We start from the raw sequence: 27,873 nt of genomic DNA, 5'->3' as shown, positions 1-27,873 counted from the left end.
TATGCAGATCAAATTACATACACTGCATTCAAAACATTAACTTTCCCAAAATAAAACACGATTTTCTATATATTACTTGTATTTTCCATATAAAATGACTGGGAATGTGGCTCAGTGGTTGAGTGTTTTTGAAAAGACAAAAAAATAAAAACCTTCCATATAGAAGCCAGAGTGTGGGAACCAGTCAGATGGGCTGGGTTCTGCAAGGTTTTGGCTCTGCCACATATTTATTCTCCCTACTTTTATTTTTATTTTATAAAATTTTCTTCTGCTTTCAGATAAAAAAAAAAATTTTTTTTTAGAGATCAAAGAGAAAGGGAGCCCATAGCACCCACCTGTAATTCTAGTGGCACAGGAGGATGAGGAAGGAGGATCAGGAGTTCAAAGCCAGCCTCAGCAACTTATAGTGGCCCTAAGCAACTCAGCTAGACCCTGTCTCCAAATAAGATATAAAAAGGTCTGGGGATATGGTTCAGTGGTTAAGCACCTCTGGGTACAATCTCTGGCAGTAACAATAAAAAAAGAGCAGGCGAAAAGAGGTTTTAGTATGTCAAACACCTACATACTGTATATTTAATAAATGTGACCTTCCTTCTCTCCTTTTCTCTGTTCACAACAAGTTCTTCTTTATAGTGAATTGAAATCTGCTTTCTTCTTCCTGCCTTCTGAAGCTAAGAGTAAGTTTTCTAAATAGGAAAGAGTAGAAGAGCATGAGTTTGAGGATGAAGCCCAACTTCAGTACCTTACGTACCTCTTTCAGTATGAATTTTCTGATTTGTAAAATAAAAATAGTACTTATACTCAATAGTACTTTAGTATTCACAGGATTGGTTGCTAATTAAATTAATGTTGGATGTCAGAATTCAAACATTAAAATGTTATAAGATAAAATTTGTATTAAGTTAAAAATTTAAATTGGACACAGTATGGAATAACCTTATAAAAGTTCAGAAAAAAAGATCTATAGATATTAAGTGCAACAAATGTTATGGGTCAAAAGTGAAAAATATCATTTAAAAAAGACATGAGAAGACCCACTGTGTCTTTAGAAATAAGATCTCAATAAGGACTATGTTAAAGTTTCTAAATGCCATATTTGAAGAACAATGATAAAAGTATTTGGCCTGTCATAAGTGAAATAATTGACAATATTGAAAATTTTGATTTAAAGAAAATATCTTAGGAAACAAACAAAACTGTTTTCAGGTGTTTGAAACAATATAATATAGAACAAGATGTAGGATAATAAACTACTTTACTAGCTATCTACTCTAAGCCAGGCATTTTTACTCCCATACCCCCTTCATGAAAGGTTCACCAAAAATTTCTTCCCAATTATTAAAACAAAGAATGTCCACTACTGAAAATAGAAAAATACAAAAAAAAAGTATTAAAAAATTATCCAGAGTCAAACATCAAAAGATAATCATCATACCAAAAGATACTTAAATTCACTTCTAATATTTTAAAAATTATTTATTCAAGGGACCAACTGTGTGAGAGGGGATGTACGGTAAGTAAACAAATAAGAGTATATTCAGTTACAAACTGAAAGAGCTAGGAAGTCCTCAAGTCTGTAACTTGCTTAGTCTGGTAAAATGCCACAGAAATGACACTATGTTGAGTTACAGAATCTAGACCTTATCTAAAGAGGTTTTGCAATTCTTGAATCCCTAAGACCACCACACTGTGAAGTAGCCTGATATGAAAGAGTAAGTGTAGAGAGGAAGAGAGTTCCTAGCCATTCCAGGGAAAAGTCCCAGACATGTGACTGAGGTCATCATACAACACTCAAGGATAGGTTGAGCCTCCAGCTGATTGCAGCAGCATGTGTGAGTCTAGGCAAAACCAGAACAAAACAAAACGAAACAAAAACAAAAAAACATCCTCACCCAGTCAATCCATAGAATCATGAGAAGTCATAAATCTTTGTGATTTTAAGGAATACTAAGTTTGGGAGTTGTTTGCACCACAGTAATAAACACCTACCTAAAGTACTGCCATTTACTATTATATATTTGTGTTTATATCACATTTCCACTTAACAATGTATCTATCACGAGAGCTGGGGTTGTAGCTCAGTGCTAAAGCACTAGCCTGGCATGTATGAGGCACTCATTTTTTGGGGGGTGGGGACAAAGGGTACCACGGATTGAACTCAGAGACACTCAACCACTGAGCCATATCCCCAGCCCTATTTTGTATTTTATTTAGAGACAGGGTCTCTCTCAGTTGCTTAGCACCTCACTGTTACTGAGAATGGCTTTGAACTTGAGATCCTCTTGTCTCAGCCTCCAGAGCTGCTGGGATTATAGGCCTGTGCCACCACGCCTGGCTCAGCACCACAAGCAAATAAATAAATAAAATAAAAGCCCACTGACTACTAAAATTAAAACACACACACACATATATATAAATATATAAACATTGTATCATAAACATTTCCTCATTTAATCTTCTAAATCTAATAAGAAACCTTCACTTGGCAAACCATTTAAAATGACATAAAAAGATCTTTGTATATGAACTGAAGGTGCTAAACTGAGTCATTACTGCTTTCATCATATATTAAACAGTTTCTAAAAAAAAATTTTATAAAAAATTATCTTACCCCCCCTTTCTAATAATGCCACCTGTGTCTTCTGTTATTTGTGCAACATGGTAATCTAAAACAATGTTTTCCAGTTGTGTGATCTCCAGTGGGAAGTCAATCAATTTAGCATGTTACAATAACCATTTTTTAAAAAATGAAATAGAGAACACAAACTATAAGCACACTGCAAGTAGTTAGAGTTAAGAATTCTTAGATGAACCTTTGGTCTATGAAATGTATTCTAAATATTCATGTACGATGTATTTTTAAATCAGGGCTTAGGTAAAAATCCTTGAAACAACACTATGTTGACTTGCTTGGGGATACCTACCATCAATGGCATCTTCAGATTAATATACTATAGATACTGTTTTTATCTCTCACCAAAAAGGTCAAAAGAGAAAGAGCAAATGATTGTCTTTTTCTTCTCACATTTACTTTTCATTCAATACTCTCATTCTTCCTTCCTAATTCTCCTAGCATCTTTTATTTTATAACAAGTCTAACACTACAAAATATTTACTTCATGAATACAGAACTAAGATTGAGAGTGGTTTAAATCACTCAAAGTTACACAGTTAAGAACCAGATAGGTCTAACCTATATATGACTGTTGTAATCCACACATTAGAATGTCCAGTATGCTGGGCTTTCAAATTACTAACTAAAGTCAAACATACTATAAAGATATACTCTGTCCATGTATGCATTCCTTCCTTAATCCCATATAATTAGTATTCCTGCCCACTTGTATCAAAAGATTATTTTCCCCTTGTCTATCTCCAATATACATTTCAAAGACAAAAGAGAAAATACAGAGATCTGGTTAAATTCGTTCTATTTTAAAATAAAAATTCCTAAGCCTTATTTAACAATTAGAAAAATAAATGGTGAGGTCATTTTGGAAACATTACAGTTCAAGAACTTACAGTGTCAAGAACCAGTACAAAATTGGTATATAGTAAAGCAATGACAGAAAATTAGTTGTACTGCTTAAATATTTACTTTGTATTTCTAGTTTAGATTAAGTTCCATTTTCTAAAACTAATTAAATAATTTAAAAATAATCCACCATTCATCACAATAGGCTATAAAAATATTAATATTATTCTTCTAAAATCATAAAGAACATTAGGATAACCCATGTCACTATAGTCAGTTTTACCACATTAGTTGGATTCTTCAGTATTTATAAATAGTGAAGTATTAGACTATATTTCCCTGAGAATCTAAGAGCATGAAAAATATAAAATAATGGTGCATCTGAGCATAAATGAATAGAAAGAAACTAAAATAGGAGAAAAAAACAGGTTTAAGTGGTGCTTCAACATCAAGGGAAGAATGGGCTTTAAAAACAAAGATGGCAACAACACTGAATACTGAAGAGAGATCAAGAAAAATAAGTACTATTATAAAGTGTTCATTGGAGCTGGGAATGGTGGTGCACACCTATAATCCCAGAAATTTGGGAGGCTGAGGTAGGAAGATTGAAAGTTCAAAGCCAGCCTCAGCAATTTAGTGAGGCCCTAAGAGCCTGTCTCAAAAAAATAAGAAGGGCTGGGGGATCTTGCCCAGTGGCTAAGCACTCCTGGGTTCAATCCACAGTACCATAAAAAAAAAAAATAAAAAAAAAAATTGTTCACTGGATATGTCCAAGAGGTACAAGGTAACCATGGCAAATGCAATTCCAGCAAAATGCTAAGAGCTAGAAATTAGCTTACAATGGGTTAAAGAAATGAAAAGGCCAATAAAGTGGAACTAGCCAATGCCTACTTAACTATTTATTCAAGAGAGCTCACAATAAGTCTTCATTTAATATTACTAATATTTTTTAAGTTGCAGATGGGCACAATACCTTTATTTATTTATTGAACCCAGTGCCTCATACATGCCAGGCAAGCACTCTACCACTGAGCTACAGCCCCAGCCCCCACTAATAATTTGTGAGTGCTTACTTTCACAAAGAAGTATTTTCTGCTTCTGGCTTTCAAACTACTAAAATACTCATCTTTATCTTTCTAAAGTTAAAAAAAAAAGCATCTGGTATATTAAAACATTAAAGGCACATTTCTCTTTTATAATTTTCTACTAACTTTATTGTAATTTTTTTAAAAAGCTTTTTAATTTTTTATGACATTCAATAATGCCTGTGAATGAGTGGAGATAAATATTTGAACCTAATCAACTATTTCAGTTGAAAATTGTATTACGGATATCCATTCACCCTGTGTTCCCCCTTGACACTTATGTTATCTATTTATAGTATTAGATGTAAACAATCACAAATAACTAGTTATAAATTACAGGACATTTCCAAATTACACAAGTCCTCCCCCAAGCTAATATCCATTATCAGCACACAATGACAGGTAAACTGACAAGAGTAGATAGAGATGGTACATAAAGAGAGGTACATAAAAAAAAACACAAAGGTAGATACATAGGCACAGAGACAGGAACATGATACCCAAGAAAGTACAATATTAGAATATATAGAATATATAAATTTTTAGGTAATTCATGAGTTTAGATTAATTTTAACAAAGTATTCTGATACATATTCAGGAAGAGAATAAACAGTGACTGGATACCAAGAAGGTTCCAGATTTTAATATTAACAAATTATTAAATTTTAAGATACTATAAATATGCTGTCACATATGATCTTAATTTTATACTTTCTACACAGAATCCTTACAATCTTGCTTAATGCTTAATGTATACTGTAAGCATAAAATAACACTCTGCCAGAACCAAGACAGTGTTCTCTCAGGTCATGAGGACTCTTGAGACCTCTTTTTCCTTCTCTGAAGAAGATAAGTAAGTTTATTTGAGGGTGGCTTTAGTTTGGAATGTCCCCTAAAGTCCATGTGTTAGAGGTTGGTCCCCAGCTGGCTGCCATTGTAAACTGGTTGAATCGTAGAGGCAGGGCCTAGTAAGAGGTCTTCTGTAATTGGGAGTATGTCCTCAAAAGGGAATTATGGGATTCCATTCTTTCGTGTTCCAGTCATGAGGGAAGCAGCTCTGCCCCAGGGTACACTCCTTGCTATGATGGGCTGACTTGCCACACACTCAAAAGCAATGAAGCCAATTAATCATGGACTGGAATCCCCAAAACAAAATATAACTTTTCCCTTTTAAAAATTGAATGATCTTGGGGGCTGGGGCTGGGACTGGGGCTAGCACATGGGAGGCCCTGGGTTCAATCCTCAGCACCACCTAAAAAGGAATAAGTAAAATTAAAGGTATTGTGTCCAACTACAACTAAAAAAATACATATTAAAAAAATGATGACCTTGGATATTTGTTTCAGTAACAGAAACTAACACAGGGATGAAACATTAAAATAGTATTTTTTTGTGTTTTTTTTTTCTTCCAGTTTTGCTTCAAGGATTCTACACTGAACACTCTGGACTGCCTAATTAGTAACCCATTCCTCCTTTCTCTAAGTTTCTTCCACATAATTACGAATGAACTCCCATCCTGGTCAATTACACATACTTATACTACAGAATACTCATCTCACTGATAAGTTGACTGATTCTCAGTAATTGGAAAGTGAGATATAACAATTCTAGTCATTCTAACTCTTCCCCTCAACTAAGGTAAAAGTGAATAAGACAGGATAGACCACCATAAGTTAAAAGAGAAAGTTGAGTTAAAACAGAAGTCAAAATGTAAAGAAAGAACAGTATAGCAGGTATGTAGAGAAGCAAATACCAGTACTCAAGCAGCCCCAGAAGTGAGAAAAACTGATAAACATGGAGGAACATAGAAAGATGGTATGAAAATATATAAATGGATCTCCATTTCTCAGTTCTTATTCTTCAAGCAGCTGAAGAGCAGTATTTTATTGCAATAAATCCTTTTTTCACTTATGCTAGTTAGGAAGTAAGCTGTAGCCAAAAATCTATAATGATAAAAAACGATTTTTTTCTTTTACCGACTTTTCTTCTAAAAAATGCCCACGTACTACTATGTCTTAGAAAAAGTACCCCCTTTCATTTAATGTATTGGGTTAAATCCAGCTCTGCAACCTTTCTAATTGCAAGATCCATAATAAACTCCTCAGTTTCTGGACAGTATTAATGTTCCTTTTAACACTAAAGAGTCAATGACTTCAGAAGTAGAGCCATCATACAGAAAGTATGTAAAAAGCTATTCTCTGTCTTTGTAGCATATGACCTAGAACTCCTTTCTGTTCCGATCACAAATGCATAGTCTCAAAACCTCTTTAGAGTAATCTTATTGAAAACTCAAATTTGCTGGAGAATCAAAACTAAACAAGAAACCACCATTATAAATCAGTTGCCCATGTCCTAAAGAACAGATTTGAAAGAAGAAGATGAAAAATTGGGCATAATTGTGGCTGGGAGTGTAGCTCAGGGACAGAGCATGTGCTTAATATCCACAAGACCATGGGTTCAATCTCCAGCACCAAGAAAAGAGAAAGGGGATAAAAAAGAGCGATCTAAGAACTGTGAGAGAGATATAAGAACAGAGTACTGCTTTATATATCTGAAATAAAATAAAATTACCAGATTTAAGAACACTGGCTAAAAATTGATTTTAAAAAGTCCTACTCTAAAACAGGCGTGGTGGTACACACCTGTAACCCCAGCCGCCCAGGAGACTGAGAGAGAAGGACCTAGAATTCAAAGCCAGCTTCATCAAAAGCGAGGCTCTAAGCAACTCAGTGAGATCCTGTCTGTAATAAAATACAAAATTGGGCTGGGGACGTGGCTCAGTGGTCGAGTGCCCTTGAGTTCAAACCCCAGTACCAAAAAAAAAAAAAAAAGGTCCTACTCTAAGACTAAAAAAACTATACCATAAAATAATGGGACATCAAAACATTTCTTAGGCTGGGCATGGTGGCATATGACTATAATTCCAGGAAACTGAGACAGAGCACTGCAAGTTAAGAGGCCAGCCTAGGCAATGCAGCAAAACACTGTCTCAAAATGAAATAAAATAAGCTGGTGGTATAACTCAGTTATTGGTTAAATCTCCAATATTATATATATATCCATCATACACATAACCATATATGCACACATATATGTGTGTGCACATACGTGTACATATCTCTATATATATTCAGACATTATCTTGGTCTTTCCAGGTAGGTATTATATCTTCAATTTCTCTAGGCAACTTGCTCATGATCACAGACAGATCAGGATAGAAATTAATGCCTGTATGGCTCCAAAGCTTGTGATTCTTCCAACAGTCCAGAGGTTCTAAGATTTTCGGCATCCAAGCCCTTGTAAGTCAAGGACTATGAACTTTCTTCCCTTCAAACTGGACTAATAAACAAAATTATACAATATGAAAGGGTTCACAGATCCCCTGGAGGATCACTCACTACCCCCAGGAAAACTCCTTTTCAATACGTATGTTCAGTTAGTACCTTCCTAAATGCCATACTTTCAATCTCCAATTCTAAATACAGCACCCAGGGCACTCATAAACTTCAACCAATATCTTTGGTATGAATGGTAAAGACCATTGATGACAGGGACAAATTTCTGAATTTCTTCATGGCCTACCATGAATTCCTATCTCTCACCCTGCACAAAAGTCAACTTAAAGTAAATCAAGAACTAGGATTTAAACCAGAAACTTTGCAACTGCTAGAAAAAAATGAAGGGTCAACACTACAACATATAGACACAAGCATCAACTTCCTTCACAAGATTTCTAAAGCTAAAGAAATAAAGCCAAGAATTAAAAAGTGAGATGGCATCAAATTAAAAAACTTATGCACAGCAAACAATTAAGAATGTAAAGACAAAGCCTATAGAATGAGAGAAAATCTTTGCCAGTTACTCTTCCAATAGAGAACTGACATCTAGAATATATATTAAAAAAACCTCAAAAACTTACCAAAACAAGAACAAAAAAACCCCAATCAATAAATGATTAAATGAACTAAACATATTTCTCAAAAGAAAAAAATACAAATGTCCAACAAATAAAATGAAAGAAAAAAGTTCAACATCCTTAGCAATCCGGTGAATGCATCAAAACTACACTGAAATTTCATCTCACTCCAGTTAAAATGGCAATTATCAAGAATACAAACAATAATAAATGCTGGCAAGGATGTGGGGGAAAAAGGAAAACTGACACATTGTTGATAGGACTGCAAATTAGTCTAAAGACTATGAAAATCAGTATAGAGGCTACTCAAAAGACGAGGAATGGAGCCACTATATGATCTAGCTATTCTTCCACTTGGTATTATCCAAAAGAATTAAAATCAGCATTACTACAGCAATATATACATACTTATGTTTAAAGCAGCATAAGTCACAATAGCCAAGATATGAAACCAGTTTAGATGTCTGTCAACAGACGAATGGTTAAAGAAAATGTGATATTTGTACACAGTGGAGTTCTACTCAGCCATTAACAATGAAATTAAGTCATTTGCCGGTAAATGGATGGAACTGGAGAACAGTTAAGTAAGACATGCCAGACTTAGAAAGTTAAGGGTCAAATGCTTTTTCTCATATATGTAAATTAGAAAGAAAATAAAGGATTTCACAAAAATAAAAGGGACAACAGGGATAGAGGAAGAGGCACAAAGGCAGGCATGTATATCAATGAAATAGAAGATACAGAGACAAACACACAGATACAGTCATCTGATCTTTTTTTGAAGGAAGGGAGAGGGGAAAAGAGAACTACTAGGGAATGTGGCCAGATTATGCTATATGCATGTACAAATGTATCACAATAAATCCCACTTTTATAAAATTATAATGCACTAATTAAAAAACAAAAAAGGGAAACCAGTAGAGGAAGGGGACCAAGGGGAGAAAAGAGTGGAGAGAAAGGGGAATTACAAGAAAATAAACTGAGCAAATGTTGTATGAATGTCAGAATGAGTTCTGCTATTATAATTATAATGCACAATAAAAACATTAAAAAATAAAAGCACTCTGAAAAAGTTACCACAGGAAATACAGACATTAATATACATCCCCAAAGTTTCTTAGTAACATGATCCATATTCCACAGTCCCAAGGAAAAACTTTAGAGAAGCAACTATTGTTTTGTTTCTTTTCTCTGCCACGAGCCAGCCACATTCGCTGTAAGATTATACAAATGGAAACAAGATTTGTGTGTGATTTCTGAGAGAAATAGACAATTGTCTATTTTGTCAACATTTGATTGCAAAAATCTAAAAAATTTAAATAGTGTAGGAATATGAAGTAACAGGAAAGGAGTTATCTTTTTGGAAGAGACTACTGGTGTAAAACAACTGTGTATTACCTGACTGACCTCTGTAAGTTTTCAACTCAAATCTAATGAAAGGCTTTTATTCTTGTAGAATTCAAATTCAAATTTTATAATGAAGAAGTACTTTAAGATAAACTGAGCTAGCTAGGTGTGGTGGCACATGCTTGTAATCCCAGACACAAAAGAGGCTGGGGCAGGAGGACCACAAATTCAAGGCCAGCCTCAGCAACTTGGCAACTGTCTCAAAATAAAAAAAAATAAAGGTTAGGGATGTAGCTCAGTAGTAAAGTACCCCTGGGTTCAATCCCCAGTTCCAAAATAAATAAATAAATAAAAGACAAACAGGTCTAAAATATTTATCCCAGAAAATGTGTATTATATTTTTGCTTCTGAGTTCTAGGTAAACACAATAAGCTCATTCTAAATTTTTAGTTTTCTGATCTTCAAAGTACTAGTCTGTAAATAAAGGAAAGCTTTCTAAGAAGGGAAAATATATGTTCAACCACAGAGAAGCAAGATTTTATTCATTTATATTCAAGAATAAGGAAGAGCTTATTTCAGGGGGAAGAGAGGTACATAATGCATAGTATAGGTATACTCTGTAAATGTAATGTGAAAATATGTTAAGGCGCTTATGGAATGCCAGGCTAAATAGTATAAAGTTAATCCTATAGGCTTCTCAACTAGAGCCAGAATTATAAAACTGATGGGAGGGGACAAGTAGAAATCAGGGAATCAAGATGGGAAGGAAAAAGAGAAGATAAATAAAATTTGAAAAACAGTGGACATTAGATCCAATATTTTGAACTGCTTAGGTATTTAAAATTTCTAATAATTTTAATGTTTAGCAAAAGGAACCATGAGTATTTTAAAACAATATTTATTGAAAAGAAAAAGATCATGTTTCCAATGTAGTCCTTTATACATGCATTAAAGGACTAAATACAACTAAAAAGGAAAATGGAGGCTGAACATACATCTGATTTTAGTAGTTGGTTCCTATTAGCCTACAGATGCCAACAAGTGGTATTTTGGGAAAGTACATATGATATGTGGAATGGATTGGATAAGACAAGAAACAAGGATAGAACAGTTACTGTTTGTAATCACTCCCAAACATCTATGTGTTCTCCATTTTTTAAGAGATGACAGTAACAAATATCTAGGTTTTATTAAATCAAAAACCAAATGTTTAAAATTGGGGCTGGGGATATAGGTCACTTAAGAGGGCTTGCCTTGTATGCCCAAGGCCCTGGATTCAATCCCCAGCACCACAAAAAAAAAAAAAAAAAAAAAAAAAAGTTTAAAATTGGACATTTTGTTAAAATTAGTAGTCTCAGAAAAGGTTCTCCAAGTATGATTGGCAGGGAATAGATTAGTAGAAAAGTTACTTTTAGAGGGCCCTAATACATCCCTATGCATACCAAGCAGTGTCCAGAGACAGATAAGTAGAATATTATTATACAAACTTATGTAAAACAAATTATAATAAGCAATACTTAGTTAAAAGGTCTAAATTTAGTCTAGCTCCTTATCTTGTATTTTCTTTTTCAGTGGACACTGTGTATAAGCACACCTGTGTGTAGGAGCGAGGAGAAGCAAGTTCTCATGATGGTCTAAGAGCAAGCCCCTGGCCATTTGAAGAAATCACTTGACAAAATTTTCTTTCTAATACCATTAAGCTCACCTTCAATATTTACTCATGCAATGGATATTAGTACCTATTAAATATCAGGAAGGTATTATATTAAGGAATGGGGAAACAGATAATTAAGTCCCAGTTTCTAGCCTGGGAGGCTTTTAGTTTGGATAAGATAAGACAGTGGTAAGTGTTTATGAACCTAATGAAATGAGTGCTATAGGAAATGCATACATTTTTAATTTATAAAATAAATAAAATTAAAACTAAATAAATATTAATGTCTTGCTTTTAGTTTCATCCTTTCAAAATATTTCCCAAACGAAACTGTCCAATACTGAAAAAAATAAGGCAACGATATTCTAAAAGTAAATACAGTAAAACATACTAGAGAATTAACATGAAATTAATTTTTAGTGTTCATCTCAGTGAGCCATGTCTGGACAGTACTTAAAATTTCGCTTCTACTCTTGAAGTTAGTTAAAATGTAAATATGTCTAGTTAAATACTCATCAAAGGATGGACCCCCAACCCAAACAAACAAAACCCACAGCTAAACAACAGGCACCAGGAAAGCATTAAGATGCATGGAGAGACTGAAAAATATCTTTGAAATACAAAATATCTTTGAAAGACAAGTTGGACACACAAAACCTTACAAACCAACAAGGTACTTATAACCAAAAAGACAAATGTAGAGAAACAGGAACCCATATATAGTACTGGTGGGAATATAAAATGTGCTATCTCGGAAAACAGTCTGGCAGTTCCTCAAAATGTCAAATAGAGTGTTATCTTCTGACCTAGCAATTCTGCTCCTCAATGTGGACCTAAGAGAATTAAAACAGGTCCAACCAGTGGTGGCACATGCCTGTAATCCCAGCAAGCCAGAAGGCTGAGGCAGGAGGATCACAAGTTTGAGACCAGTTTAGGCAATCAAGGAGACCCTGTCCCAAAATTAAATTTAAGAAAGGGCTGTGAATGTAGTTCAGGGGTAGAGCACCTGCCCAGCATGTGCAAGACTCTGGGTTCAATTCCAGTATTGCAAACAAATAATAAAAAGAAACTATCAGTTCACACAAAAAATTGTATACAAATGTAGCATTACTCATAAAGAACATGGAAACAATTAAATTACCCATAAACAGAGGAATGGATAAACAAAATGTAGTATCCATAGGATAGATTCTAATTCAACCATAAAAGGAATAACATACTACTGACACACTCTACAACATGAATTAACCTTTGAAAACATTATATTAAGTGGAATCAGTCACAAAACACCAAATATCACAACACTATTTATATGAAATGTTCAGATTAGGCAAATCTAAGAAGACAGAAGATGTATTAGTGGTTGCCTATGGCTGGAAGGAGGAGAGTGACTGCTGTTGTGTGTGGGGTTTCTTTTAGGGTGATGAAAATTTTCCAAAACTGACTCTACTGATGATTACACAACTCTGTGACTATACTAAAAACTACTGAAATGTATACTTTAAATGAAATTTATGGTAGGTAATTATACCTCAATAAAGCTATCATTATCTTAAAGCAAAGAAAACCCTACAAGCCACAATATGAATAAACAATTACGATTTTTATACTTATCTAGTCTCTTCAGCATAAAGATCTTTCTAGGCTTTCAGTCTTCCCTCCCTTTTTGATTTCTAATATTTCAAATCCAAACACGAATCAAAACTTTCAGAGATTTTGCTTAATCACAAGACAAGATTCTTGATATCTTTAAAAATTATATTTAAACAATCACTTCACAAAGGAAAATATGCACATAAATAAGAAATAATATAAAAATAATCTTTGTTATTTTTGTAAAATAGCAGGGATTGAGAGGGAAACTGTCTTGCTTATTGAAACCTGTACCTTCTTTCATTTCTACCATCTACCTTCCAAATATTAAAATGGAAGGTAATTATACCTATACTTTATCTATTTTCTCCTCAAACCACTACAATCTGGCTTCTTCCTGTAACTAATCCCAAACTGCTTTTTCTAGGACAAATACTCCTACTTGTCAAAAGAAATGGGTTCTTCTCATCCAGCATTATTTGACTCTGGTAACAACTGACATCTCTAGTTCGGCTCCATTATCTTTGGCCATACCTTCTTAGAAACAATCACTGGCACATTTTTTGGCTGCTTTCTTTAAAGCCATCACCCTGTCAGAATACCCTTATTCATTACGATGCTTGACTATGTCCTACATGTGTATATGAGGACACCTAAATCTTTTTTTTTTTCTGATACAAGGGATTGAACCCAGGGGTGCTTTACCACTGAGCCACATCCCCAGTCCTCTTTCGTAATTTTCTTTCTTTTTTTTTTTTTTTTTTTTTTGAGACAGGGACTCACTAAGTTGTTGAGGCTGGCTTTAAACTTGTGATCCTCCTACTTCAGCCTCCCAAATTGCTGGGATTACAGGTGTGCACCACTGCACCCCAGGATTATCTCCATTTTAACATGTCCAAAACTAAAATTCAACCTCTTCTTCCTTGAAATTTTTTCCCACTATCTTGTTTCATCCCCTCTACCTGTTTCTACTCCCTTACTCCTTTATTCTACCAAATGTTACCTTCTAGCTTTTTCTTTACTATTCACATCTAGTCAATCATTAAGATTTTTTTTCTTATCAAATCCACTGTATACTCTCTATTCTCCCTGATTTAGTTCAGCAAAGGTACTCATGTCTAACTTCTTATATTTCAACAGCTTCTAAAATGCCATACTTTATGCTGCCATCAGAATCAACTTAAACACCAATCTGTCAAATATCTGCCATCTTACTTAAAACATTCAGTGGCTCTCCAGAGACCCAGAGTAGTGATTTCTCAGCTTTTCTACCTATTTGGATGATACACCTTAAGTTTTATAGTAATCTCAAAAAGTAGTCTGCAAAGATGGGGTGGGAGAAGATGGAGTGGGGTATCACTGCAAGACTGTTGGGCCAGAACAATTTACTTTCTTAACACCACCTTACTCTCCCTGTAACTCTAAGAATTATAGTGCAGAACTGTCTATAATTGCCATTATGAGTCTACAGAAAAACTAAACATAGTATTGTTAGTACAAGATCCTTCACAACCCCACCAGCACCACCTTTAGCCCTAGCTCATACTGGCTCACTGGTTCTCAGAGTACAGTTGAGGGACACCTTTCCTCCAGACCACTTCAGGGTACTGTATGGAGTAAAACCTCACTGTCAAACATGAATGACAACTTGTCATGATCACAGCCTGCTACCTTATAAAGATTAAAAGTTGAGATAGTAAAGTTCAAGTTTTACAACTGTCACAAATTAATTGTTTATTAGCAAAATTAGCCTGTTTATAATAATCTGTAATAATCTAGGTGCCATAATTTACACAATCACAGTACCTTAAGTTTTCTCCTCTTTTAGAGGATGGGGGCACAAGAGACTAAGGCCAAGAACAAATGACTAACTCACAGAATATTTAACAATAGGTAGAAAAATTCCTATCCTCAACAGTATTCAAGAAATACAAATTAAAATAAGATACCATTTTTTCAGCCATTAAGTAAAGATTAATGCAATTATAATATGAATACTCATATTACTGACAGTTGTATAAATCAATACAATTTTTTCAAACAGTTATTTATAAACATGTATTAAGCGTTCATATCCTCTTACCTAGTACTTCTACTACCGGAAAGATATGAGATAATCATGTCTATCACATAGTATATATTACAGAAAATAGAATGGCCTAAACATTTAAGCATAATGAAATGGCTACATTATAAAATGGCCACTTGGTAAAATATTATACATACTATTAAGCCACTAATATTAGTTAAAATTATTTTTACAAAGCAGTTTTAATAAATGAAAAAATCTTATCAAAAATCTAAGTTTAAAACCACAAGAATATAAAATGAGACATGCAGTTATGGTCACACAGAATGATTAAAAATATTAACATGGCAGGTGTAGGGCACAAACCTATAATCCCAGCTACTGGGGCTGCGGCAGAAGGATTACAAATTCCAGGACAGTCTGGGCAATTTTTTAGTAAGACTGTACCTCAAAATAAAATAAAAAGAGCTGGGGGTGTAGCTCAGAGACCCTTGGTTTTACCCCTACTGCAGGAGGCAACATAAAACTAAAAAAATTAAACAATAAATATAGGCTTTGGGTGATGTGACTACAGAATAATGGAAATAGCATTGTGGAGTCAGACCACAGGTTTGAATGCCCATTCCACTTTCCTAAGTATAAGGCATTACTGATTATTGTTAGTAATTACTACTCTAGATTTTCCAAATTTGAAATACCAGTAATACTTCATAATGGAACTATCTCTAAGGCTCAGTTCTAAAAATGTTAAGATTTTAAAACACATTTTTAATCCACATCAGAATTTAAGAATAAATCTGATCATCTATTATTCTCTTTCCATGACAGTACACAATTCCTCTCCAGCCTTCCAGTCAAGAGAAAAGCAGCACCAACTACAGGCAGTCTTAATTATAGTTATTGCTTATCAACTCAGGAAATTAAAAAAAAAAAAAAAAGCAGGCACTATAAAAGAATAGCTTTAGTCATCAAATCTCCAATGTAGAATCACCTAGCTACACCAAAGTATTATGGAAGAAAAAAGTCATTGAGTCCTTGAGAAATGAAATCTCCAATAAGAATCCCTGACTCATCCCCAAAGCATGAACCAACCTTAAGGCTACTTCCCCTGTTCAGGAGTTCAGAGACTGGTCACCTGTCCTGATGGCCTATATTATCAAGCAGTGCTCCTTCCAAACCATATATATCCAGGCATAACAAAGTGAGAAACCAAGAAACGGACAGGAACCACACCACCTCTTCTTCCATAACCCAATAGGACTGAAAATTATTACTTTTAAAGATTCTATATACTCAATGCATTTTATTTTTGCTAGAGAGTAGCAAAAGGGGACTCTACACAATTATTGTAAATGACACCATTCAAAAGATACCACACAATCCATTCTCAACAGCATAAATGGAAAATGTCCTCTCCTTTCTTTAATCTTTTCAGACCAAAAAGTAATTTTTCAAAAACATAAAGACTAAATACCAAGAGAAAATGTTCAAAATAGACTTTTATCTACAATTTTCAGTTTTCACAAGATAATAATAAAACCTACTCCTATCCTCTATTATTGGCCTGGGAAGAGGGAATCACAAAGCTCAACATGCTATTATAATACTGTTTTAAGGCTAAGGATCTGTTTTTTCAGCTGTTAACAATTTTAACGCTAAAGCTTTACTAGACAGAATCCTTTAAAAAGGTGAAAAATTATTTCCGTCCTAAAAGCCATTTCACCTGCACATTGAAATCACTGCACATGGAAACAAACTGGCTAACGTTTGGTGCCTGTTCATTTTTATAGACATTAACTGTGTATCCTTCTCACAATCGAATTTCAGTTATGTGATTATTCTTGCTCCCTATTCAGGAGCAAATTTTTCCCTAGCTAATTTCCCATTCCCAACGCCCGCCAAGGCTAAAGGAGCAATCACTTCCCAAAGTCCCACTTCCTTTTCCATTCCCCAGACCTCCAGGGTTTCCAACGCCCCAATCTTGCGCAATATCCGTAGGAGCAACAGCCGCAACCACCGCCTCCTAAGCCGGGAAACAACCCTAGAGGGAACATTGTCCAGCAGAAAAATAAAAGGGGCGGGGTTGGGGGGGGGGGGAACGTAGGAAGTCCGCTTCTGGTCCCACGCCTTCGGATCTGACCCCCTCACAGTGATATATCTACAGCAATTTCACGAACAAGGTTTTTAACCCTCACCTCCTCTCAAGCCTGTCTGCACAAGCACAAGGCGGAAAGGGAGAGGGGGCGAGGGGGGGCCGGGAAGGTTATCTCCCGGTTCAGGGCTTCGGCCCGTACCGTCGCCTCCGCCCCACCAGGACTATTGTTCCCAAGTTCCCCACCCCCACCCCGGATAGGAAGTGATAGTCACATCCCCTCCGCCTTCGGCAATATCCCCCAGGGAGTCCGAAGTAAGCTTCCTACAGGACAACCCCCACCCACAATGACCCCCTTCAATCTGAAGTCACAGTGACCCCAAGACTATCTCAAACCTGGCTCTCAAGAGAAGAAACGACACGGGAGTGAATGGAAATTAGGTAAACCATGAGACTCCACGGACAACCCTCTCCCAAATGTTGGAAAAAATAATTGTGAACCAGGAGAAAGCATGAGTCCTACCTTGCCCACTTGGAGGCCGGCTTGAGCAAAGGCACCCTCGTTCCTCTGCCAGCCACAACCCGCTGTCCTCGGGTCGCAGCCAGACACCCTGCCTCGAACATCCCGGGAAGGGCAGGCCAAGTGGAAAGGCGAGTCCCCAGACCCCTCGGCCTGCACCTCACTAGCCTCCGGCTCCTGGCCCGAGAAACAATAGGTGGTCGCGGGCGGCTGTGCCGAGTGCGAGCTCGGCCCCGCGGGCGCTCGCCGAGGGGCCGCGAACCCGGGAGGATGAGAAAGGAGGCTGGAGGGGCGGAGGCGAGCTCCTCTCCTCCGGCCTCTGGGACCACCCGGCCCTCGGGTGGGTGCGCGCCCCCTGCTCCTCACAGCTGCACACAAAGCGCTGGCAGCTCTGGCCGGCCCGGAGAGGCAGCAGGGGGCTCCGGTGCCGACGAGCAAGGCGACAGCGAGAGGAGACACTCACCATGAAGTCCCGGGCGAAGTTGTCCTCCCCATTGTGGTCCGGACTCTTCATGGCCTGGACCCTCTGGATGAATTTCCTCAGGATTTCCACTTGCTCCATCCTCCCGCGTCCCCCAGGCTGCGGTCGCTGGCCCCCCCGCCGCCCGCCCGCCCGCCGCAGAGCCCGCTCCGTCTTCCCCAGCTCGCTCCCCCTGCCCGTCCCTCCCTCCCGACCCCCGCCAACCCTGACGCTCCCTCCTCCTCCCCACCGCCCAGGCGGCGGCTGCGGCGGCACCCGCCCGGCTCCCGACACCACAACTTCCAGGAGCAGCCAGTCGTTCTCCCACAGTACGAGGCCAGCCGTTGCGGCTAGCGCCAACCCCAACCCCCAGCTTGCTCCATCCTCCTTCCCCGCCCTCCTCCTCCTCCTCCGTCCGAGACGCCGCCGCCGCCTCAGGAACACTGCTCTCCGCTCGCCCTGCCCCCTTCCCCGGTTCTTCCTCCCCCCCACCCCCCACTCGCAGCCGCAGCCGCCGCCGCCTCTCCCCACGGGCGCGCCCCCGCCGCCACCCAGACGCGCGGCCCCGCGCTCCGGCCCCGCCCCAAGCGCTACGCCGCGCCGGCCCGCCCCCGCTCGCCCGCCTCACGGCCGCTCCTCCTCCAAGCCGGCCCAGCCGGCTCCGAGTGGCTGGAAGACGCTTGAGCTGTCGTCTCCACTTCCTGGGCGTGTCCCGGCCGGGGAGCTCGGTGGTCAGAGAAATGTTAGGATGAGTTTGTTCTGGAGGAAGGCATGCAGCTCCGAGTAGGGGAAACCTTAGTTGTCACAATAGGACTTCATGGCCTCACTGCTAGGAGGAGTAGATTCCCAGAGTGCCTCAGCCTCACCGCCAGCCGGGGGCTGGGACTACAAGTCCCGGCCTGCCGGGGTGACCTGCAGCGGGCAGGGGTGGGCAGTGGTGGGAAAAGGCATGCTGGGAACTGTAGTCGCGCCCCCTCCACGCTCACAGCAGGTAGGTCTTAAGAGTGGCCTGGTGAGAGTGAACAGGCGAATAGACTGGCAGTTTGGGAGACTGTTATGACTAACCGAGAAACGAAACGCTTCTTGGGTGAAAGGACTTGACTCCTTACAAATCCATTTCAATCCCGACGAGTGAGCGCCTGAAATGAGTGTGTCCTTCACGTACCGCGCGTATGCTAGGGACTTTGATGAATTGATGGGATTTGTCATCTTGCCTTGAGATTTGCACACTTTTGAAACTAATGTGGGAGCTTTCCCTCCTCAGAATAAACTTTGTAAATATTCTTGTTGCCAAAGAATAGGCTAATCTAAATCATCTTTAAAAAAAATTAAAGTGATTTGTCCAAGTTCCCACAGCATATTCTTGGCAGAGCCAGAACTAGAATTAAAGCCCTTTTGCTTGCACTACAACATCACACTGCCTCTCAGTAAGGAATGTAAATTTGTGCTAATGTGACAGAAATGAAGGATTTAATCCAGGGATACCCACTAATAGCATTATTTTTTATAGAGCAACTGGTCAGGGAATTTGTTTAAAATAGGAAATAGCAGTGGTAGAACACTTTTCCTAGATGAATGTTTAGGTGCACTGTGGAATCTGATGACAAAAAAAAAAAAAGTAAAGAAAATAGATGTGAGTAGCAAGACACAATTGATTTTAAAAAGGAAAATATTTAAAGCAATGCACTAATGTATACCAATCTACTCCTAGTCTCAGAAATATGGGTTTCCAGGTGTTCCCTTCCAAATCTTTTCCTATAAATTTATATGTGTATGCATGTTAAGAAATATAATTCTCCATTTTAACAATTCATTTAGTAAAATGGTTCAATTTCTAAGATAAACTTTATGGAAACAAAGGCCTGTAGTATTTTACTTTAACCAGATACTGAGACTCATTTTCACTGAGATGAATCTGGGCTTGATCCCTATTAGTATAGGTCATCATAGAGAGCCCTTTTTCAAAACTGGGAGAGAAATCAGACTGTAAGCAATGAATTGAGTAGATGAACAATAGTGCCTCTACTTTTGATATGTCCAAAGAAAGTAAAAGCTAGACAGTGATTGATAAAGACTATATGGACAATCTAGTGACAGTATGGTAAAAAGTATTACTGACATACTGAATCTCATATTGGCTGGTGTTTTATAGTTTTTTTTTTTCTTTTCCTCTTATTGGCAAGCTTCTGTTTCTATCTTGCAACACTCCAGGATTTCTTGAGTTCTCAGCAGTTACTTTTGGCATCTACTATAGGTTACAGAAAATTAACAGGAGGCACTCCAAGGATTTCAACTCTTGGAAAGGCTTAACGTGTTTTCCTTGGTATCTAGCTAGTTTTTTATTCTTTTTAATATATTTAGGTCTCATTTCAATCTACAGATGTTTTTAAGCACCTCAAAATATGGGGTTATACTTTGTGTGTGTGAGAAATAGAAAAATGTTTTAGGTATGGTTTCTTCTAAGAAGCATATAGCTTAGTTCAGGAGAGAGAACAGCTCTTATTTTAAGATAATAATTGCCCTGTGATACAAAAATGAGTAGTTTATCAAATTAGAGCATTGTGGACCAGGCTGTCAGAGCATGAGGTAGTCACAGTAAACTAAACTATATTGAGTGTCGATTGCCTGTTTAAGGATTTGAACTTGACACTGTAGGTAGTGGGAGCCTTCAGTGGTTTCTGAAGCTAGAAGTAAAATCATAAAAATTAGAAAAATATTAATCTGGCACTTTTGGGATAAATTGTGAGTTGATAAAGGGAGAGAATGGAAAAAGATGCAAATGGGGGGAAGAGAGACTTCAGAAGAATTGAGCGAACTTGATGACCCACCTAGGGTTCAAGGAAGAAGGCTGAATTTTAAAAGATTGAAATTAGGCCTGGGGATGTAACTCAGTGGAAGAGCACTTGCCTAGAATGTGTGAGGCCCTGGGTTCCATCCCCAGCACCATGTACACAAAGACTGAAATTAACCAGTATTTAATTGGAGATTAGATTGAAGGAGAACAGAAAGGTTGACAAAACATGGGCTGTTGATGGTATGGGCAGATGGACACTCTCATACACAGAGAAACTGGCACAGCATCTTTGCAAGGTAGTTTGGTAATATCTCTATCAAAATTTTTTTTTAACTAATTTAAAAAAATTTTTTTTTATTTGTTGATAGACCTTTATTTATTATTTTACTTGGTGCTGAGAATCGAACCCAGTGCCTCACACATGTCACGCAAGTGCGCTACCGCTGAGCCCCAGCCCCAGCCCCTCACTATCAAAAGTTAAGAGTCACCCAGCAGCTTGGGAGGCTGAGGCAGGAGGATCTAAAGTCCAAAGCTAGCTCCAGTACTTTTCGAGGCTCTAAGCAACTCATTGAGACTCTGTCTCTAAATAAAATATTAAAAGGGACTAGGGATGTGGTTCAGTTGTAAAGCACCCCTGGATTCAATCCCTGGTTCAAAAAAATGTTTTGAACAATTAATAATAAAAAAAAAGAAAGAAAGAAAGAAAATACCACATTTTACAGCAGAGTGTTATTGAATGCAAAATACATACATGTATGTATACATCAAATATTTCTCATTCACCTGAATGTGTTGCCTTTTCAAATTGAATACTCTTTTTATTGTTTTTCACAAAGGTTACTATTTAATTTTGGTTAAAATGAAATATACTTAGAAATAAAAGAAAATGTTCAATTTAAAAAAAAAATTGAAAATCACATATGTATTGACCAAATTGCCCTTATAGGAATTTAGACTATGGATAACATTTACAATTGTGTGTAAATATATATATATATACTTACTATAGCCCTATTTGTAATGGCAATACTGGAAACACTGTAGCTGCTTATCAAATGGGCACAGATTAAAAACAAAATCATATATATAATGAAATTCTGTGAAGCTGCTTAAGAAAAATTTTTTTTAATTATATATGCTAATGTGGACTAGACCCCAAGATCAACTTGTTATAAATTAGTAAAGCAAAGCATACATCATGTTTATTTTATTCTTCCATATATGTAAAATTTAAATGTGGATATAATGTTTGAACACATGAGATTTTTCTGAAGAATACTTTAAAAACTGTTAGCTGTGGTTTCTTGTTTGAGGACCTTGAAAACCAACAATAGAAAGGAGATGATTTCCAATATATATCCTTTTATATTCTGAATATTTTACCACGTACATGCATAATTTTTTCAACAAAATTAATTCTACTGAATTAAAATTTTTTTAGAATTTATTCCAGGTGGTGGGAAGAATAACAAATAAAGGGAGAAGAAGGCAGATCTTGTTTGGGAGGTTTTTTGTTTGTTTGTTTTAATGGCATACGACAGACGTTTCAGAATCCTTGCTGGGTACACCACAGTTCTCTTCTCAGGGAAGTGCCTTGCTCATCCTCAGCTGCAGTTGAGTGTTTGGGTGCTTAATGTAAGTCATCAATCCATATAAACTGGTCAGTGACCCATGGCCTGCTGTAGGAATATGAACTGGGTCCACTTCTCATTTGGGAATCTGAGCCTGGAAACCTTAAGTCACTAAAGCAGCAAGTGCTGATGCTGAATGTTTGTCATGAGGTAAAATTTGGTAGAATTTACTGGCAGAGTAAAAAGCCTTAAAGAATCTGATTAGTCAGGAGAAGAATATCGAGCAGGCATGCAGCAATATGTAGAGGTGTGATATAACCCACATGCCCATGTAGGAGAATCCTTGAAGCAACTCAACTTCCTAATAACTTTTCAGGACAGTTTTGGTTGATATTTATTCCATAAATAAATCCTGTTTTTCTTAAAAACAGAATTGTAATAATAAAGAGCATGGACTCTGAACATTCATTCAAACATTCAACGTTTGAATGTTCCAAAACCTGCTTCATTTCTTACTTGGACAAGTCACTTTTCCCCTTTAAATCTGAACTTCAGTTTCCAGGTAGAAAAGCCACCTGGTGCTATCTTAAGGAGATGATTTTAGCAGTGGGGCACTACTCATTCTATTTTCTCATGGAAAACACAAAATAAGAACTGGTTAAACTGAATGCTTTCTGGACATTTTTTTTTTTTTTAATCAACTAACTTACTCTTCTGCCTCTTTTACTGTGTACTAGCCAGCCACCTTCACTCTAGGTAAGTAAATACATTAAGAATGAAGAGGAAGCTGAAGATCATTTTTAAAACCCTTTCTTATGCTTTTGTGAAGGGTTGAATGGGAGTGAATTTAAAATTAATAATCTGAAAGAGGTTTCAGGATTATCTACTTGTTTCATATTTGCAGGATCACTGTCCTCCTTAGCTAGGTTAAAAGAAAGTTTCAATATCTGTTTGAAGTTTAATTTTTAGACAAGTTTTAAATATGTTTTCTCATAAAAGCTATGATTGTTGCCACTGTATAGCATCATAACTCTTTTGAGTTTTATTTTCTTTTTCCTTTTACAATCTTAGGAAGTAATTTGGTATCATTAGCATCATTATTAGACGAAAAGCTAAATATAACACCACAGGGAGTGAACATGATTAGCTCACTCACTTATAGAAAACAAATGTCAGACTCATGGACAGAACCCACAGGTCCTGAGTTTCCAGCTTGTTGCATAAACCACTGAGTCACAAACACTTTTATATCTGGTATGCTTTATGTGAAACTACAGGTGAAGCTTCAAACCATTCTTGAGATTCTGATATTAACCTGCCATTTCATTCTAGGTCCCTCAGTCCTCTTTGTAATTTAAACTATATGTTAAATGGATTCCTAGCTGGGAATTTATGGGAAAGTGAATGAAAGGGAGGGAAATTCTTCTCTAGTTTATTCTTGGTATCCCTTACTCCCTCATTCCTAGCTCATCACCATTGTTTAATCTGTAAATTTTTCTCTTGAAATATGTAATCCAGTATATGGAGAAGTGAGGATAAGAGAACATATTTTTAGTTTCTTAAGATAACATAAGATTTTTAGAAGAAAGCCACATAAAAATGGCGAGAAGTTTGGAATGGATGAAATTTCTTTAATAATATGTATTTCTACAGCTTAATATTGCAGAGCTTTTTTACATGTTACTCCCTATTTATTATCACAACTCTAGATAGGTCAGGTATTATTATGCCCATCTTTAAATGTATACTAAAATACTGGAGGGAATAATAATATGTAAGCTTAGAGAAATTCAGTGATTTGCCTAGAGTCACACAGAAAGCCAAACTGGAACCCAAACCCAGGTGACTCTCCACTCAATGAAAACTTCAAACTGTAACACAACAAAGGATACAGCAATAATACTGAAGGAGAATGAAGTAATTAAATATACCCTCTCCTCCAATCATATTTCTTATGCTGTTTCATTGAACATTCAAAGAAAAATTAAAATTTTATAAATAACTTCAAAGTCAAGCTCTACCTGAGCATCTAATTAGTGATTCTTTAATATAATGACATTTAATTTCTGTTCAGAAATGAATCATTAACAAGGACTATGAAATATTGTACCAGTTGAAATCCATCTATTATATTGATTGGGCTGAGGCCAAACTATCAGCAATAAGCCCCCAAACAAAACAAGCAAAAATCTCTTTCATTCAGAGACTGTAAATATTTTAGATTAAAAATAAACTGAGAGTCCATTTTTAAGAGGTATTTGATGTAGTCAAATTCATAGAAACAGACAATAAAATGATGGTTACCAAAGGCTGGGAGAAAGGAGGAAAATGTAATTGTTTAACAGGAATAGAGTTTCAAATTTGCAAGACAAAACACGTTTGGAGATCTGTTTCACAACAATGAGAATATACTTAACACTTCTGAACTGTATGTTTAAAAATGGTTAAGATGATAAATTTTGTGTGTTTTTTACTAAAATACAGATAGGTGGATAGATAGGGTATATTGTTTAGAATGATGAAAAAGTACTGGAGATGGAGTGGTCACAGTTACACAATAGTGTAAATTTATTTAATGTCACTGAACCGTGCATTTAAAAATGGTGAAAATCAGTCAAGCATGGTGGTGCATGCCTGTAATCCCAGCTACATGGGGAACTAAGGCAGGAGGATTGCAAGTTCAAAGCCAGCCTGAGCAACTTAGCAAGACCCTATCTCAAAATAAAACTTTATAGAAAGACCTAGGGATCTAATTCAGTGGCAGAGTACTTGCCTAGCATATAGAAGGTCCTGGGTTCAATCCCTAATACTATAAAAAAAAAAAAAAAAAAAGGTTAAGCTGGCAAATTTTATGTTAGATATATTTTATCACAATAAAAAATAATAAATTGTATTTAAAATTGTATCATGATTTTATATTTTTATCACATTAGCTATTCTGTAAAAAACTTTCATGTCTGTGTAGGTAACATAGTTGAGTAGGTATAAAGTCTGTGTAGGTATAAAGCCAAGATTTCTTTTAGCGTCTCAGTTACTTAATCTATAGTTCAACATAAATAGTTGGTGGTGTAGGGGAGCCATACAATTCTAAACTAAAATCTAGTAAAGAAAATTTCATTGCCAAAATTTATATTATGCAAAAATCTTTTAATTAGAATTGTATAAGACACTTTATATGCATATTGTTTCTTTCATTGAAATCACTGAATGAATGCCTGACCTTGTCACTGAATATCACATTTCAAGATGACCAGTTTGTAGAAGTATATATGTATGTGTGCAAATATATACATATATTTAGAGGTTGAAAAATGTGTTAAAGGACATTTATTTTGAATAACTAGTTTCAATTGATAAGCATTTTGTGATTTTAAAATTCTTTTAAACTTTACTTTTAGTGCTGGGTTCATGTCTATATTCCCAGTGACTTGGGAGAATCTCAAAGACAGTCTTGGCAATTTAGTGAGACCCTGTCATAAAATAAAAAATAAAAAGGACTAGGAATGTCACTCAGTGATAGACTACCCCTGTGTTCAATCCTCAGAACACACAAAGAAAGGAAAAAAAAAAGTTTCTTTAAACTTTTGTATATATTTTGTATATATTTTCCATCTTTTTCAAATAAATTATTATGTGACTTATCAAAGCAATTATTATCTGACCTTTCATTGTCAATTCCTAAATAAAATTCCATTGTTTCAAATCTCTGGTGAAGTCTTGCTTACATCTTTCTTCAATAGTAACTTTCTCTCTCTCTCTCTCTCTCTCTCTCTCTCTCTCTCTCTTTTTCCATCAGTATTGGAATTGAACCCAGGCCCTCGAACATGCAAGGCAAGTACTTGACCACTGAGCCACATTCCCAGCCCTTTTTTACTTTATTTTATTTTATTTGAAAACAGAGTCTTGCTAAATTACACAGGCTGGTCTTGAACTGGTGGTCCTCTTGCTTCAGCCTCAACTGAGATTACAGGTATGCACCACTGCACTCAGCTCCTTTCTTTTTTTAGTTTAACATTCCTTCAGTAGATTCCGGTTACCTGTCTGTGTTCTCCAGTTCTGCCTGATTAAAACTTTGTTACATGTTACATAAACACTTTTAAAATATATTCATAATATATCCCAAATCCAATATCATTTGTTAGATGGTTTAATTTTTAATTTGTGGAACAATATTAATCATGCAGTGCTTTGAATCTTTGAAGTTTTTCATTGTTTATTTGTATGTGTGTGGTATTTGTGATTTCTACAAAGATCTTAAAGCCGCCCAGCAGAACTTTTATTCATCTTTGTCAACCCCCAAAGCTTACTACTTACTCTCTTCAAGCTCTACATATTTAGAGAAAATAGGAGTTGGCAAATTTCGATTCATTCATTCATTCATTCTCTCTCCCCTATGTGAAATTGAAAATCATAAATTTACTCCTATACTTATATTTCTCTCCAGTGTTAGGATTCTTAATTCTTTCCAATGCTGACCTCCCTACTTGTTGACTCTATTCTCTTCTATCTTTTCTTAGACTTGCTGTATAAGTATCTTCTCTTCTTGCCTTTTTCACTGACTCTTTTACGTTAACCTACCAAATGCTCAAGACTTCCACAGGCTCATCTCATGCCAATGTACAACAATATGACTGCTGATGTGTTTCTCCTAAGGTCTTCTTACTTGACAGATCTAGTGACCTCTTAATTTATATCCTACTTGGCCATTCTGCTGCTTTTGACCCTTTTCAATAAATGCCTTTCTTGAAATTCTCCCTTTTCTTAGGGTTTTTTTGTTGTTATTGGATTTTGTTTTGTTTTGTTTTTGTTACTGGGGATTGAACCCAGGGGTGCTGTATCATTGAACCACATCCCAGCCCTTTATATTTTGTATTTTTGTATTTTGTTATTTTATTTTGAAGGGTACTCAGGATTGATCTCAGGCACTCAACCACTGAGCCAGATCCCCAGCCCTATTTTGTATTTTACTTAGAAACAGGGTCTCAATGAGTTGCTTAGTGCCTTGCTTTTGCTAAGGCTGGCTTTGAACTTGTGATCCTCCTGCTTGTACCTCCGGAGCTGCTGGGATTACAGGTGTACACCACTGTGCCCAGCAAATTTTTTATTTTGAAACAGGATCTTACTAAGATGGTGAGGCTGGCCTCAAACTTGTGATCCTCCTGCCTGAATCTCCCAAGCAACTGGGGTTGCAGGTGTGCACCACCATGCCCAGCCTTTTTTAGAATTTTTTTTTAGTTGTAGATGGACACACAATATCTTTATGTATTTATCTTTATGTGATGATGAAGATTGAACCCAATGCCTCACCCATGCTAGGCAAGTGCTCTGCCACTGAGC

At 36.8% G+C, this 27,873-nt stretch overlaps 1 protein-coding gene across 2 annotated transcripts in view; it reads right to left on the bottom strand.

The window, feature by feature from the left end:
• Positions 1-18,312, bottom strand: part of Ptpn12 (protein tyrosine phosphatase non-receptor type 12) — a 105,050-nt gene extending 86,738 nt beyond the window's left edge. Inside the window, exon 1 of one of the 2 annotated variants that reach the window (XM_027926306.2) lies at positions 18,175-18,312. In XM_027926306.2, the coding sequence (XP_027782107.1) occupies positions 18,175-18,273 (99 nt within the window). In that variant the 5' untranslated portion in view covers positions 18,274-18,312. The remainder of the gene's footprint in view (positions 1-18,174) is intronic. The other variant, XM_071613425.1, reaches the window with a different exon arrangement.
• Between the last annotated feature and the right edge of the window lie 9,561 nt (positions 18,313-27,873).

The sequence above is a fragment of the Marmota flaviventris genome, chromosome 1 (genome assembly GCF_047511675.1).
Source record: "Marmota flaviventris isolate mMarFla1 chromosome 1, mMarFla1.hap1, whole genome shotgun sequence".
Classification (NCBI taxonomy): domain Eukaryota; kingdom Metazoa; phylum Chordata; class Mammalia; order Rodentia; family Sciuridae; genus Marmota; species Marmota flaviventris.
The sequence above is the reverse complement of the archived record's forward strand: the minus strand, read 5'-3'. Positions and strand labels throughout refer to the sequence as shown.